General features: G+C 44.8%; 1 protein-coding gene across 1 annotated transcript in view; it reads right to left on the bottom strand.

Annotated features, from left to right (window-relative positions):
* Window positions 1-15,180, bottom strand: part of TTC21A (tetratricopeptide repeat domain 21A) — a 178,035-nt gene that overhangs the window by 20,570 nt on the left and 142,285 nt on the right. The window contains exons 23-27 of the mRNA XM_066584631.1: window positions 14,529-14,679; window positions 12,144-12,305; window positions 11,662-11,857; window positions 9,752-9,976; window positions 7,710-7,830 (exon numbers count right to left, since the gene is read on the bottom strand). Coding sequence (XP_066440728.1) covers window positions 7,710-7,830; window positions 9,752-9,976; window positions 11,662-11,857; window positions 12,144-12,305; window positions 14,529-14,679 — 855 coding nt within the window. The remainder of the gene's footprint in view (window positions 1-7,709; window positions 7,831-9,751; window positions 9,977-11,661; window positions 11,858-12,143; window positions 12,306-14,528; window positions 14,680-15,180) is intronic.

The raw sequence follows: 15,180 nt of genomic DNA, 5'->3' as shown, positions 1-15,180 counted from the left end.
TCTCTCCCATCATCTATTATACCCAGGACTGTAACAAGGGGGTGCTCTAATAACTATGTACAGATATATCAGGGGTCAGTACAGAGATCTCCCCTATTATCTATTATACCCAGGACTGTAACAAGGGGGCGCTCTAATAACGATGTATTGATATATCAGGAGTCAGTACAGAGATCTCTCCCATCATCTATTATACCAAGGACTGTAACAAGGGGTGCTCTAATAACTATTGATAGATATATCAGGGGTCAGTACAGAGATCTCTCTCATCATCTATTATACCCAGGACTGTAACAAGGAGGCGCTCTAATAACTATGTAGAGATATAACAGCGGTCAGTACAGAGATCTCTCCCATCATCTATTATACCCAGGACTGTAACAAGGGGGTGCTATAATAATGATGTATAGATATATCAGGGGACAGTACAGAGATATCTCCCATCATCTATTATACCCAGGATTGTAACAAGGGGTTGCTATAATAACTATGTATAGATATATCAGGGGACAGTACAGAGATCTCTCCCATCATATATTATACCCAGGACTGTAACAAGGAGGCGCTCTAATAACTATGTAGAGATATAACAGCGGTCAGTACAGAGATCTCTCCCATCATCTATTATACCCAGGACTGAAACAAGGGGGCGCCCTAATAACTGTACAGATATATCAGGTGACAATCCAGTGATCTCTTCCATCATCTATTATACCCAGGACTGTAACAGGGGGGTGCTCTAATAACTATGGATAGATACATCAGGGGTCAGTACAGAGATCTCTTCCATCATGTATTATATCCAGGACTGTAACAAGGGGGTGCTATAATAACAATGTATAGATATATCAGGGGTTAGTACAGAGATCTCTCCCGTCATCGATTATACCCAGGACTGTAACAAGGGGGTGCTCTAATAACTATGGATAGATATATAAGTGGTCAGTACAGAGATCTCTTTAATCATCTATTATACCGAGGTCTGTGACAAGGGGGCGCTCTAATAACTATGTACAGATATATCAGGGGTCAATACAGAGATCTCCCCCATTATCTATTATACCCAGGACTGTAACAAGGGGGCGCTCTAATAACTATGTGTAGATATATCAGGGGCCAGTACAGAGATCTCTCCCATCATTTATTATAACCAGGACTGTAACAGGGGGGCGCTATAATAATGATGTATAGATATATCAGGGGTCAGTACAGAGATCTCTCCTATCATCTAATATACCCAGGATTGTAACAAGGGGGCGCTCTAATAATGATGTATAGATATATCAGGGGACAGTACAGAGATCTCTCTCATCATCTATTATACCCAGGACTGTAACAAGGGGGTGCTCTAATAACTATGTATAGATATATCAGGGGTCAGTACAGAGATCTCCCATCATCTATTATACCAAGGATTGTAACAAGGGGGTGCTATAGTAACTAGGTATAAATATATCAGGGGTCAGTACAGAGATCTCTCTCATCATCTATTATACCCAGGTCTGTAACAAGGGGGCGCTCTAATAACTATGGATAGATATATCAGGGTTCAGTATAGAGATCTCTCCCATCATCTATTATACTCAGGACTGTAACAAGGGGCGCCCTAATAACTATATAGATATATCAGGTGACAATACAGAGATCTCTCTCATCATCTATTATACCCAGGTCTGTAACAAGGGGGCACTCTAATAACTATGTATAGATATATCAGGGGTCAGTACAGAGATCTCTCCCATCATCTATTATACCAAGGATTGTAACAAGGGGGCGCTCTAATAATTATGTATAATATGTCAGGGGTCAGTACAGAGATCTCTCCCATCATCTATTATACCAAGGATTGTAAAAAGGGGGTGCTACAATAACTATGTATAGATATATCAGGGGTCAGTACAGAGATCTCTCCCATCATCTATAATACCCAGGAGTGTAACAAGGGGGCGCTCTAATAACTATGGATAGATATATCAGGGGTCAGTACAGAGCTCTCTCCCATCATCTATTATACCCCAGGACTGTAACAAGGGTGCGCCCTAATAACTGTATAGATATATCTGGGGTCAGTACAGAGATCTCTCCCATCATTTATTATACCCAGGACTGTAACAAGGGGGTGCTATAATAATGATGTATAATATATCAGGGGTCAGTACAGAGCTCTCTCCCATCATCTATTATACCCCAGGACTGTAACAAGGGTGCGCCCTTATAACTGTATAGATATATCAGGTGACAATACAGAGATCTCTGCTATCATCTATTTATGTTGCCTTCCTCTGAATCAACATTGAGGGTAATAGGCTGAACTGGATGGATATATGTTTTTTTCAGCCTTACATACTATGTTACTATGTTGCTTAAAGGGGTTGTCCCGCGAAAGCAAGTGGGGTTATACACTTCTGTATGGCCATATTAATGCACTTTGTAATATACATTGTGCATTAATTATGAGCCATACAGAAGTTATTCACTTACCTGCTCCGTTGCTGGCGTCCTCGTCTCCATGGATTCGTCTAAAATCGCCTCTTCTGGCGATTTTAGACGCGCTTGCGCTGTGCGGTCTTCTGTCTTCTGAATGGGGCGCTCGTGCCGGTGAGCGGCTCCTCGTAGCTCCGCCCCGTCACGTGTGCCGATTCCAGCCAATCAGGAGGCTGGAATCGGCAATGGACTGCACAGTGAAGATCCCGGCGGCCATCTTACTAAGGTAAGTAAGAAGAAGGAAGAAGTCGCCGTAGCGCGGGGATTCGAATAAGTACTACCCGTTTTTTGTTTTTTTTTGTATCACATGCATCAGGTTTGTCTCGTGCTGAACGGGGGGCCTATTGAATAAAAATAAACCCCGTTTCGGCGTGAGACAACCCCTTTAAGTTTCTTTAAAAGTGGGTGGGACTTAACAGGAGGTGCATGGTTGCCCTTGCTCAATAGCTTTAACGATAATTCACATCAGAATCTCAAGTGAATAGGATTGAGTTACAATTCGATCGGTGGGGGCGCTGAGAGTTGGACCCCGCACTAAACTGATATTGATGACCCATCCTAAGGATAACTCCTTTAACTAACTTACACACTAGAGCTGAAATCACAGGAAACAATTCGTTTTTATAGGATTAACCCCCACAAACAGAGGAGAAACCCACAAAAAGGTTTGAATTCAGGGGTAATTAATAGGATTGGCAGATGGGGTCATGGAGGTATAGTTCCTATGTTAGACCACATTTATTGTTAACTAGCTTACCCGTCGCGCGTTGCTGCGAAGACAGACATACATACATACATTCGTTTTTCTATATCTAGATAACAACCAATCACAGCGCAGCTTTCAAGTTACCTCAGCGGTATAATATATAACAACCAATCACAGCGCAGCTTTCATGTTACCTCAGTATAATATATAGCAACCAATCACAGCGCAGCTTTCATGTTACCTCAGCAGTATAATATATAACAACCAATCACAGCGCAGCTTTCATGTTACCTCAGCAGTATAATATATAACAACCAATCACAGCACAGCTTTCATGTTACTTCTGTATAATATATAACAACCAATCGCAGCGCAGCTTACATGTTACCTCAGCGGTATAATATATAGCAACCAATCACAGAGCAGCTTTCATGTTACCTCAGTATAATATATACCAACCAATCACAGCACAGCTTTCATGTTACCTCAGTGGTATAATATATAACAACCAATCACAGCGCAGCTTTCATGTTACCTCAGCGGTATAATATATGGCAACCAATCACAGAGCAGCTTTCATGTTACCTCAGTATAATATATAACAACCAATCACAGCGCAGCTCTCATGTTACCTCAGCAGTATAATATATAACAACCAATCACAGCGCAGCTTTCATGTTATCTCAGCAGTAAAATATATAACAACCAATCACAGCGCAGCTTTCATGTCACCTCAGCAGTATAATATATAACAACCAATCACAGCACAGCACTCATGTTACCTCAGTAGTATAATATAAAACAACCAATCACAGCGCAGCTTTCATGTTACCTCAGTAGTATAATATATAACAACTAGAGATGAGCGAACGTACTCGAATAAGCACTACTCGTCCGAGTAATGTGCTTTATCCGAGTATCTCTCCGCTCGTCCTGAAAGATTCGGGGCGCTCCGCTGCTGACAGGTGAGTCGCAGCGGGGAGCGGGGCAGAGCGGGCGGGAGAGAAGGAGAGAAAGATCTCACCTCCGTTCCTCCCCGCTCTCCCCTGCAGCTCCCCGCTCCGCAGCGCATCCCGAATCTTTCAGGACGAGCGGAGAGGTACTCGGATAAAGCACATTACTCGGACGAGTAGTGCTTATCCGAGTACGTTCGCTCATCTCTAATAGCAACCAATCACAGTGCAGCTTTCATGTTACCTCAGTATAATATATAACAACCAATCACAGCACAGTTTTCATGTTACCTCAGTATAATATATAACAACCAATCACAACGCAGCTTTCATGTTACCTCAGTAGTATAATATATAACAACCAATCACAGCGCAGCTTTCATGTTACCTCAGTATAATATATAACAACCAATCACAGCGCAGCTTTCATGTTACCTCAGCAGTATAATATATACCACACAATCACAGCGCAGCTTTCATGTTCCCTCAGCGGTATAATATATACCACCCAATCACAGCGCAGCTTTCATGTTACCTCAGCAGTATAATATATAACAACCAATCACAGTGCAGCTTTCATGTTACCTCAGCGGTATAATATATAACAACCAATCACAGCACAGCTTTCATGTTACCTCAGTATAATATATAACAACCAATCACAGCGAAGCTTTCATGTTACCTCAGTATAATATATAACAACCAATCACAGCGCAGCTTTCATGTTACCTCAGTATAATATATAACAACCAATCACAGCACAGCTTTCATGTTACCTCAGTATAATATATAACAACCAATCACAGCACAGCTTTCATGTTACCTCAGTATAATATATAACAACCAATCACAGCGCAGCATTCATGTTACCTCAGTATAATCTATAACAACCAATCGCAGCGCAGCTTTCATGTTACCTCAGCGGTATAATATAACAACCAATCACAGTGCAGCTTTCATGTTATCTCAGTATAATATAAAACAACAAATCACAGCGCAGCTTTCATTTTATCTCAGCAGTATAATATATAACAACCAATCACAGCGCAGCTTTCATGTTACCTCAGTATAATATATAACAACCAATCACAGCACAGCTTTCATGTTACCTCAGCAGTATAATATATAACAACCAATCACAGTGCAGCTTTCATGTTACCTGAGTATAATATATATATATATATATATAGTATAATATGCCAGTAATCTTCCCAGGAGTGTACTCAACAACTTTCCAAAGTTTCATGGTGATTAGATGAATGGTGTAGTAATGCATAAAGGACAGACACCCAGACATACCGACATACATTCATTTTTATATATATAGAGGACATCAGGAAGTGAGAGAATTAGATTCCGTACATAAAATTTGGACGCTAATCCTTTGGCGCTCAGAATTGAATAATTGAGTTGGGACCCATTAACTTTTCCTATTTATGACATAATCAATGCTCCTGCCAAATTTCATGTTTCTACGACATCGGGAAGTGAGAGAATTAGTGGCAATGATGGAAATCGAACGATCTACGTGGGGGGGGGGGTGCGTAACTGTCGACGACGCTCGCATGCGCGCCACCTATCGTAGGATAGTTGTACTATGCCTATAATCTTCCCAGGAGTGTACTCAGCAACTCCCCAAAGTTTCATGGCGATCGGATGAATGGTGTAGTAATGCATAAAGGACAAACAGACAGACAGACAGACATTCATTTTTATATATATAGATGCATGGATTGGAAGGTTGTGAAGAGTTGGGGGGGGGGGGGGCTTAAGGTGGGAGGAGGAATGTTAAATTGTTTTTATATCAGTTTATGAAAAAAATTGGGGTTGGTCCCCCTCCCTCCACCTCCCAATTTTTTTCCCTCCCACTCTCTCTTCTTGTCTTTCTTCTCTTAAAGATCGTGGCACGGCTGTAGTGTGGATTTTGGGGCATTCATATGTCTACTGGGGGGCGGACAGAGCAAGCATACACCAGAATGGAAGGCAGTTGGGATTTGCAGAGGATGTGGAAGGTGATGAGGCATGTCGTGGTGCAGAGTGATACCAGAGTTTCAGCATTTCATGGGGTTGGATAGGATACCGTATATTGTGGTGATGCATGTTGGTGGATATGATTTGGGGAGGAGGCTGTTGCGGGAGCTTTCACGGGATATCAGGCACGACATTTTGTGTTTATTGAAGTCATTCCCAGGGTTGGTGGTGGTATGGTTGGAAATTGTGCGGCATGAGTCTGGGCGTAATGCAACATCGGTGGAGAGACTGAACAAGGCGCGGATAAGGTAGAATAGGGAAATTTTGAGTTTCATGGTAAGGAATGGTGGTGTGGCAGTTCACCATGTGGATCTGGAAAGGGTAATTTTTGGAGGAATGATGGAGTTCACTTGAACACGGTTGGTATTGACCTTTGGTCATTGGCCACCCAGGAAGGGATCGAGAGGGAGCTGTTTTTGTGGGGTGCGGCACAGATCTGAGGTGGTCAGACCATGCTTGCTGTGGCAGGTGGGAGGTCCTTGGAGTTGGTAATCTTGGCTATGACAGAGGGGTAATCCCTGCAGAGTCGGTGGTGTGTCTAGCCTTGTAAAAGCTAGTGGGTCTCCGAGGCAGTCGGGAGCGACTGGAGGCAGTTGGTATATATACACTTCATTTAATGGTGAGGTAACAGATATATGGGCCTCCAAGGACCTCCCCCTGTGTTGGTTGGTTTAATTGGGTTCATTATGATAAGTTCTGTAATTGTTTTGTGATAAAATGGCTGCTGTGGCCAAATTGTCGAAAACCAGAAGTGTGTTGTCTTCTATCGGGTGTGATAGTGTGGCTGGTAATGGATAACGCTACAGCAGGGAGCGACTCTGTTACACCGGCGTCATGCAACATGTCCAGTACAAGCCATGAGGATCAGATTTTAGTAAATCTCATCAATTCTGCGCAGCATTGACATACGCTGAGATGTTAAAGGGGTTGTCCCGCGAAAGCAAGTGGGGTTATACACTTCTGTATGGCCATATTAATGCACTTTGTAATGTACATTGTGCATTAAATATGAGACATACAGAAGTTATTCACTTACCTGTTCCGTTGCTGGTGTCCTCGTCTCCATGGTGCCGTCTAATTTTCAGCGTCTAATCTCCCGATTAGACGCGCTTGCGCAGTCCGGTCTTCTTCTTTTCTGAATGGGGCCGCTCGTGCCGGAGAGCGGCTCCTCGTAGCTCCGCCCCGTCACGTGCCGATTCCAGCCAATCAGGAGGCTGGAATCGGCAATGGACCGCACAGAAGACCTGCGGTCCACCGAGGGAGAAGATCCCGGCGGCCATCTTCACAAGGTAAGTAAGAAGTCACCGGAGCGCGGGGATTTAGGTAAGCACTGTCCGTTTTGTTTTTTTTTAACCCCTGCATCGGGTTTGTCTTGCGCCGAACGGGGGGGCTATTGAAAAAAAAAAAAACCCGTTTCGGCGTGGGACAACCCCTTTAAATCCTCAACATGCCGATTGCTGTGAATTTCAATGCTGAGTGGTATATGTGAGCACAGCGGTCTGTCTCTACAATGTAACCCCATCCATACTACACACCGACAGCCGGGCTGGACTGACTGCTGTATTCCCAGGCGAGCTTGTAGTTGTCTGCAGCATCTTTATACGACTGCTCCTTCTCCATAATGAAGCCGAGATATTCATACGCTTTACAGCAGGACTGCGGGGAATCACATAAGAAACAGTTTGTAAATCAGGGCTGGAGAACAGAACTGCCTCTTTATATGCGTGTAATGACCCTTTTACATGGGCCGATAAACCGTAAGTGTACATGCATTCCTTGACCGAACAATGAATGAGAGTTCATTTGCTTCTCATTCGTCATTTAGTTTTTGCATCCCTAAAACTGGACAATGGATCAGCCGTGTAAACAGGCAGTCGTTCACGTATGAACCACTGCCTGGTCATTGTGAATGGCGGCGGGTTGGCCAGAATTATCCCTGGTCCACTCCGCCTTCATTCACTAGCGATGATTGTTCCTGTATAAAAGTAAAGGTATGATCATCGTTGGGGCGTCTTATCAGGCATCTGTGCCCAGCAGGTCATCCCATGTAAAAGCACCCCAAGTACACAGATCTGCATGTTACACACAGGAGCTTCCACAAGTTGCATTGTAAGATTCCAGGAAGCATGAAGAACGTCCAGAAAAAGGGAAACCTGGAACGAGTGTTCTTATCATGCCGAGGCCCAGGGCACTACCAGGTCAGGATGAACACCAAGAATGGAAGAGGAGACCCTGCTTCCATGCTCTGTAGCTTACCCTCGTAAGCAGCATGAATGACATTCTACAGCAGTACTTGGCAGTGTAGCTGTGATTCCAGCACTGAAGTCGCAGCACCTGTGTGAATCTCGGCCTCTATCTCCCTCTCACGTAGCTTCCCTCTCCATAGACCTTTATGGGCAGCATGTAAGCTGATCCCTCAGTGAACTGATAATCTATCCTGCCTCTCATAACGGATTTTACCAGTAAATTGAGAGTGAATAATCAGTAAAGGAGGCTGTGGGCTGGAGAAGTGGCTGAGAAGTGGAAACAGGCATTTTTCTGTAATATGATAAATTATAAGATGTATCTTCACTTGCACTATTTATCTAGGCAACGTTTGTTTAAAGTGACCCTCCGGTTTCGGGACCAAATTCTGTCCTAGGACCAGAGCCGGGAGGGGGTATAAGACCTACACTTGATCTTTGCCTCTGTCCTTCTGTTGTGCTGGTTCCACTTTCATTTTCTGGTGGTCAAGATGGCTGCTACCATTTTCAAACTAGTCTATGTGCTCTGTGATTGGCCAGTGCTGATCATTAGCCAATCACAAAGCAGGTATAGAGCATTAATAGTCTAACACTACCAATGCACTATTATTGGATATTAGATAGTTTAAACTTGGATTCGGCCATTTTCGCAGCCTAAAAGCAGGACCAGGACTGGCATAATGGAGTTATGGAGGAGACAATCAAATGCAGGCAATATACTCCCTCCCTTATAGAATTCTGTCTCAAAACCAGAGGGTCACTTTAAAAGGGCTGTACAACTTTAAACTATTTGCGATGACCTACCCTCGGGTACATCAATAGTTGATCATAAGGGCCTTCTGCAGTCTGCTGGGCTGTTGGCACAACATTCAGAGCCAGAAGAAGACGGCTCTGAACACTTATCAGCAACTGTGATAGTAGCTTGGCCAACAGCACAACGGTGGGGTACCTGGGTGATGGACCCCCTGCTACTGAACTATTAAGGATATATCCGGAGCATAGGTCGTCAATAGTTCAGAACTGGACAATCCCTTTAAATTCCATACCAACGTACACCTCTTGTTGATAAGTTCAAATATGGCCGATCTGTTTGCACAATTTTAGTTCAGATCCCAGGATGAGAATCCACCAACGTCTTACAATACATGATGTAAAAATGGGGCCTGCGGATCTCATTCTCATGTGGCCGACTTTTCTGCTGCGGATGTTCAGGCCTGATCTTTGGGACTCTGCTGCGTTGGACATCTCAGATGCCATCAGATCCGGCTCTCATCGCATTCATACTGTTCTCTAGACGTGTATCTAACAAGGGCCCTGACTGTTTCCCCTCTTACCTTATTGTACTTCAGACAACGCGTCAGTAAGTCCGTCGCGATGTCATATTTTCCTGAGTTGATGTAAAGGTCAGCAAGCAGCAACCAACTCTTTTGAAGATCTTCGGCGTCTTCCAGAGTCCACTGCGCCTTGGACAACCTCTTCAGCTGGTTTCTCGCTCGCGGAGTTTGCTTCAGAATCATGTATGCTTGAGCCATGGCCAGCAGCACTGCCACGTTCTCCTTCTACAACCACAGGGGATGACACAACCATTTTAGGGAATCATACCTTGTTCCATCAGTGGGCAGACAGGTGTGCTGGCCTTGTGAAAATAGGAAGTGCAACCACATTACTGGTCCCTTTAGAATGAGGTTCTTAGGAGCAGGTGATAAAACTACCTCTTTGTCATATATTGAACGCTAGCAACAAAGTGTGAAAAACTCCCCCGGACTCCAGAAAACGGTGATCATTTCTTTTGATTATCATGAAACATGAGAAAGGTTGTCTGGGACTTTCACTATGGATGACCTATTCTCAGCATAGGTCATTATCATTAATAGTTGATCTGCTGGGATCCACCGCTCTGGATCCCCACTGCCCAGCTGATGCCCGGGGCGCTGTTATAGAGGACAGCACAGGAACAGATAGCGCCGCCAACATTGCTGTGGCCTGGGGTGGTATTGAATGCAGTGGGAGTTGTATCTGCAGTACCAACCTAGGCTGTTGCAATGCAGAAGGTGCCACCAGCTGCCAGCGATTCTTAATAGTAATCTTGTTTAGTTCCTAGTAATCGATGCACGATTGAAGAGTAGGATCTTTCTTCTCAACTAAGAAAATAAGAGCTCCTGCCGGAGAGAGGGGTGGGGGTGGGGGGTCGCACATGCGTTTTAGGGACGACATATACCGTGTTTCCCCGAACATAAGACCCTGTCTTACATTAACTTTTGCCCCAAAAGAGGCACTAGGGTCTTATTTTGGGGGAATGTCTTATTATACTTACCTAGCAGGCTCGGTCCACGGTCCTCCCGCTGCCCTCCGGAGCTCCGGCAGGTTTCCTGCAGTCCACAGAACATCGCCTCTTGGTTACAGGATTCATAGGTCCCACCTCCAGGAAGCGATGGCTCTGATTAGTTCTCCAGTGCTGCTGAGCCAATCAGTACAGCGCTCAATGAACCAATGTGATGGCCGTGATTGGTTCATCCAGCACTGCATTGATTGGCCAATTCATAAATCCCGCCTCCACAACGCGATGGCTGTGATTGGTTCTTGAGCGCCGCTCAGCCAATCAATGCAGCATTGGATGAACCAATCACAGCCATAAAATTGGTTCATCGGGTGCTGCACTGATTGGTTCTTGAGCGCTGCTCAGCCAATCAGAACCATCGCCATGGAGGCGGAATTTATGAATTCTGTAACCGGGAAGCGATCTTTTGTGGGCGGCCGAGGACTGCAGGAAGCCTTTCATAGCTCCGGAGAGCAGTGTGAGACATGTGAACCAAGCTTGCTAGGTAATGTGTTGCTTTTTTTTAATGTAATGCAGCTAGGGCTTATTTTCAGGGTAGGGCTTATATTTCAAGCCTCTCCATAATTTTCGAGTGCCTACATACTTTTTAAACATGAGCTGCCACCAATATGCCTTGCCTTTTATATATAAGTATGTGGACAGAAAGACAGGCTGTCGGTTTTCTGAGAAACTACATGAAAATTAAAACAATATGGCTGCACTTCCTGTTGTCACTTTTGCAAGCATGGCTGACCCAACAAAACAGAGTTGTGAATTTCCGCCACTGAACACCAACCCTAATTCTGCACAAGGAACCAAAGTTAATCGTAATTCTTTTGGTGAGCTGATATACAACTCCACGGCAAATGATAGAATTTAGAGCAGCATTAACCAAAATACAGAAATAGTGTAAAACTGCGGCGTTACCTCGGTGGTGGCCATGTCTGTGAGTGCGCCGAGGGCCGTCTCAACGTTGCCTTTGTCTCTGGTAGCCATAAGGCAATAACACTGCAGCATAATTAGTCGCTTCTGTCCGTGTTCAGTGCGAGGGTGGAACTCCTTCAGTAACTTCTCTGCAGTCCGGACTCCCAACTTCTCTGAATTCCGCTTTTCCCGAACAAGACTGAATCAGACATTGACCTCATGAGACCTCACCATCATGGTGCCATAATGTGACATTACAGTGGGACGTCTGACTCTCAAGGGCCACCATTTCTAGGCTGTGCCAATGTTTGTCAGTGTTAATCCTATTGCTGGATTGATTGGTCCCAATGTGCGTCCTCACTGATAACGGCACAGCTATCTACAATGTGAACGGTCTCTGTGTATCCATATCAGTAGGACGTTCTAGAGTCATGGCGGCCATAATTCCATTACCCCATATCGTATTCACTGAAGTACAATGTTACCTGTCATCTTCTTCCAGGCTGTCCAACACCTCCCCGCCGACAAGCTCATTGTCTGGATTAAGGCAGATCTGGATCATGTTGGTGACGGCTCTTTCGCCCCACTCGTTGTCTTTCCGAGCCTTATTAAAAAATTTGAGTGCCTCGTTAGGCTGTCCGATGTGCCTGGGGTAGAACATGCGGAGAATATTAGTGGAGGGTTCTAGATCGCTCAGTTTACATTAGGAGGAGGTAAGCGAACATTCCCTGCTGCATTCTCTTCTGAGTTTTCCTTGTGGAGCGACGCTCCCATCCACTCTAGACAAGGAACTGCGGCCGGACCCGCTCACAGAATCGGTTGGGGTCCCACAGGCAGCACCCTCATCATAATGAAGTGATGGCAGATCCTAGATATATGGTAGCACTTTAAAACAGGGGTGCACAACGTCTTCTGGACTCAGGGCCGCATTATCATATTGAACAACTCCCAAGGGCTGCAAAAACACTTTAAGGGGTTGTACCAAGATTGACTTTTATCACCAAGCTACAGGATAGGTGATAAAAGTCTGATAGGTGGGGGACTCAGTGGTGATCCCGAGGACAGGGATCCAGTTTCCCCTCTACTCCTCACTGCAGGCCTGCTGCACCCAGTGGCATCGTGATCACTGCTCCATTCATCTCCAATGGGGCTGTCACAGATATCCGAGAGCTTGTACTCTGCTATGTCGGTCATGTGCAAGTGTGATCAGCGCTCCATTCAATCTCCTCCTCACCACTGCGGGTGTGTACAGTGAGCGCGTAGAAAGGAAAAGAGGGGTTGCCACTTTTCTGGGATCAGTAGGGGGTCTCACCAATCAGACTTTTATCACCAATCTAATGGAGGGACTAAAAAATGTATAAAAGGTTTAATACAATTTTTAAAAACATAAACAAATAAATGAGCATTCTAAATCTTTTTTCCCAGTCTGGCCGTGTTTGTGGAAGTCTGAAATATTAAAACACTGCACTATTTCTCCGGCATGGTGAACAACATAAAAACACAGAATGCTAAAGCTGCAGCTTTTTTACCTCAAGATCCAAAATAAATGGAATAAAAAGTATCAAAAAAGACCCCAAAATGTTACTTATAAAAACCTGCCATTCGCCTTAGAGAAGCGAGCCCCCACAACCGTCCAACTGACAAGACAAGCTCTGGGTCTGAGCATACACCAACGGGAAGCAAACCCCTGATCTGGCCGTAATGCTGCTGACCACCAGAACAACGTGCTAAAGCCCCCAAACATTGGCACAAATGCAACGTTTTATTTCCCCCCACTTAAATGTTCTTCAGTATATTCTGATACATTAACTGGTACCATTAAAAATACAATTTTCTCGCACGAACAACAATCGCTCGCACACTACATGGACGGAAATGTTAGACGTTACAGCTCTCGGGAGGTGGGGACGACAAAATGAGAACTCTTTGGTCTGGAAGGAGATGAAGGCGTGTTCTGGGCTTTTACTATTGATGACTACAGTTGAGCGAACGTACTCTGCCGAGCTTGATGCTCGTTCAAGTATTAGCGTACTCGATGGTGCTCGTTACTCGAACGAACATCACGCCGTGTTCGACCCGCCCCAGTTTTTGGCTCCTCCCCGCTGTGATGTGCCTGTTTTGGCCCCTCCCCGCCATGACGCAGCGCAGGTGTCAACAGCAAATTTTTTGGCTGGCAGGTAGGCAGAAGAGAGAGAGAGAGAGAGAGAGAGAGAGAAAGGGAGAGGGAGAGGGAGAGAACACACACGAACCAAAAAAAAGCTCGGCACCTGGCGGCCCCCATACAAAAATGTTTGAGTCTCCCATTGTAGTCAATGGGGTTCGTTACTCGAGTAGAGCTCTCAAATGTTACAAAAAGCTCGACTCAAATAACGAGGACCCGAGCATTTGGGTGCTCGCCCATCTCTATTGATGACCTGTTCTGACAACATGTGGGCCCCGCTGACGGCCGGCCAGGCGATCGGTTATTGATGACCTAGTCAATAGTAAAAGCCCAGAATGTTTTCATGTCTTACATTTCTTGTAACTGTCTGGCTACATGCTATATGAGGACCTGTTTTTTGCGGAATGAGTTCCATTTTTCCACGGCCCCTTATAATGGACTGGAGAGCTTTAACATTTTCTAAGTGGGGAGATATTAAAAATTTTTAAAAAGCAACTGCGCAATTCTTGGGCAGCCTTTACTTTTATGATATTTACAATGCAGCATTTAAACTGTTAACAGCCGCAATCAATGTGAACGCTGATCACGGTTGTTGCCGGCGGGCGTCAGCTACCAGCGTTTCTGAACCGGCTCCATACACAAAACCCAGCGTGCAACGTACATATATAGAGCGCACGTGCAGAAGGAGGTAAAGGAGCTGCTTACTTACCAACAGTGGAGACCCTTACAGAAATTATATCCCGGTTCAAGGGTCGCTCTTGAGGATTGCTCTAATGCCACGGTAAGGAAGCGCTGAGCTCCTGCAAGTTTCCCGCTTCTTCTTAGAAGATCGATGAATTTACTCAGAGCTGTAAAATTATCTAGAATAGACAAGTGTTTGTAGACGTTGATCTGTTATACGGTATTCAAAAACATCACACATACAGCTGAACATGTAGGACCAGACCACTAAAGTGATGGGATCCAACCCGGGGATTCTGCCTCCTTGGTTCTAATCACTCATCGTCCATATGGTATAGTTTAACGGGCGGCTGCACCAACCATGCTGTTCATCCCAGTTCAGTTAAACTGCGATCAGCTGTGGCGCCAGGTCGCAGCCCCAACACTTTCTGACCTAAGATTGTTTAAACTACGTGATCTGCAATCAAAGGTTCAACCTAAACAAAATGTATCGTGCACTATGATTGGTGACTGAAGTCACATGATCTTCCCAGCATTCATAGCGATAGTAAAAAGATGGCTGCTACCAGCAGCAAACATGGATGGAATTTCACCACCCAGAGAAAGGCTATCATTCAAGTCCGCCATATTGGCCAAGTCACCGGTTAAACTTCGATCAATCAGTTTGATCCACCAACATC

This window comes from Eleutherodactylus coqui, chromosome 12 (genome assembly GCF_035609145.1).
Source record: "Eleutherodactylus coqui strain aEleCoq1 chromosome 12, aEleCoq1.hap1, whole genome shotgun sequence".
NCBI lineage: Eukaryota > Metazoa > Chordata > Amphibia > Anura > Eleutherodactylidae > Eleutherodactylus > Eleutherodactylus coqui.
Note: the sequence above shows the minus strand (reverse complement) of the source record. Positions and strands in the feature narration are given on the sequence as shown.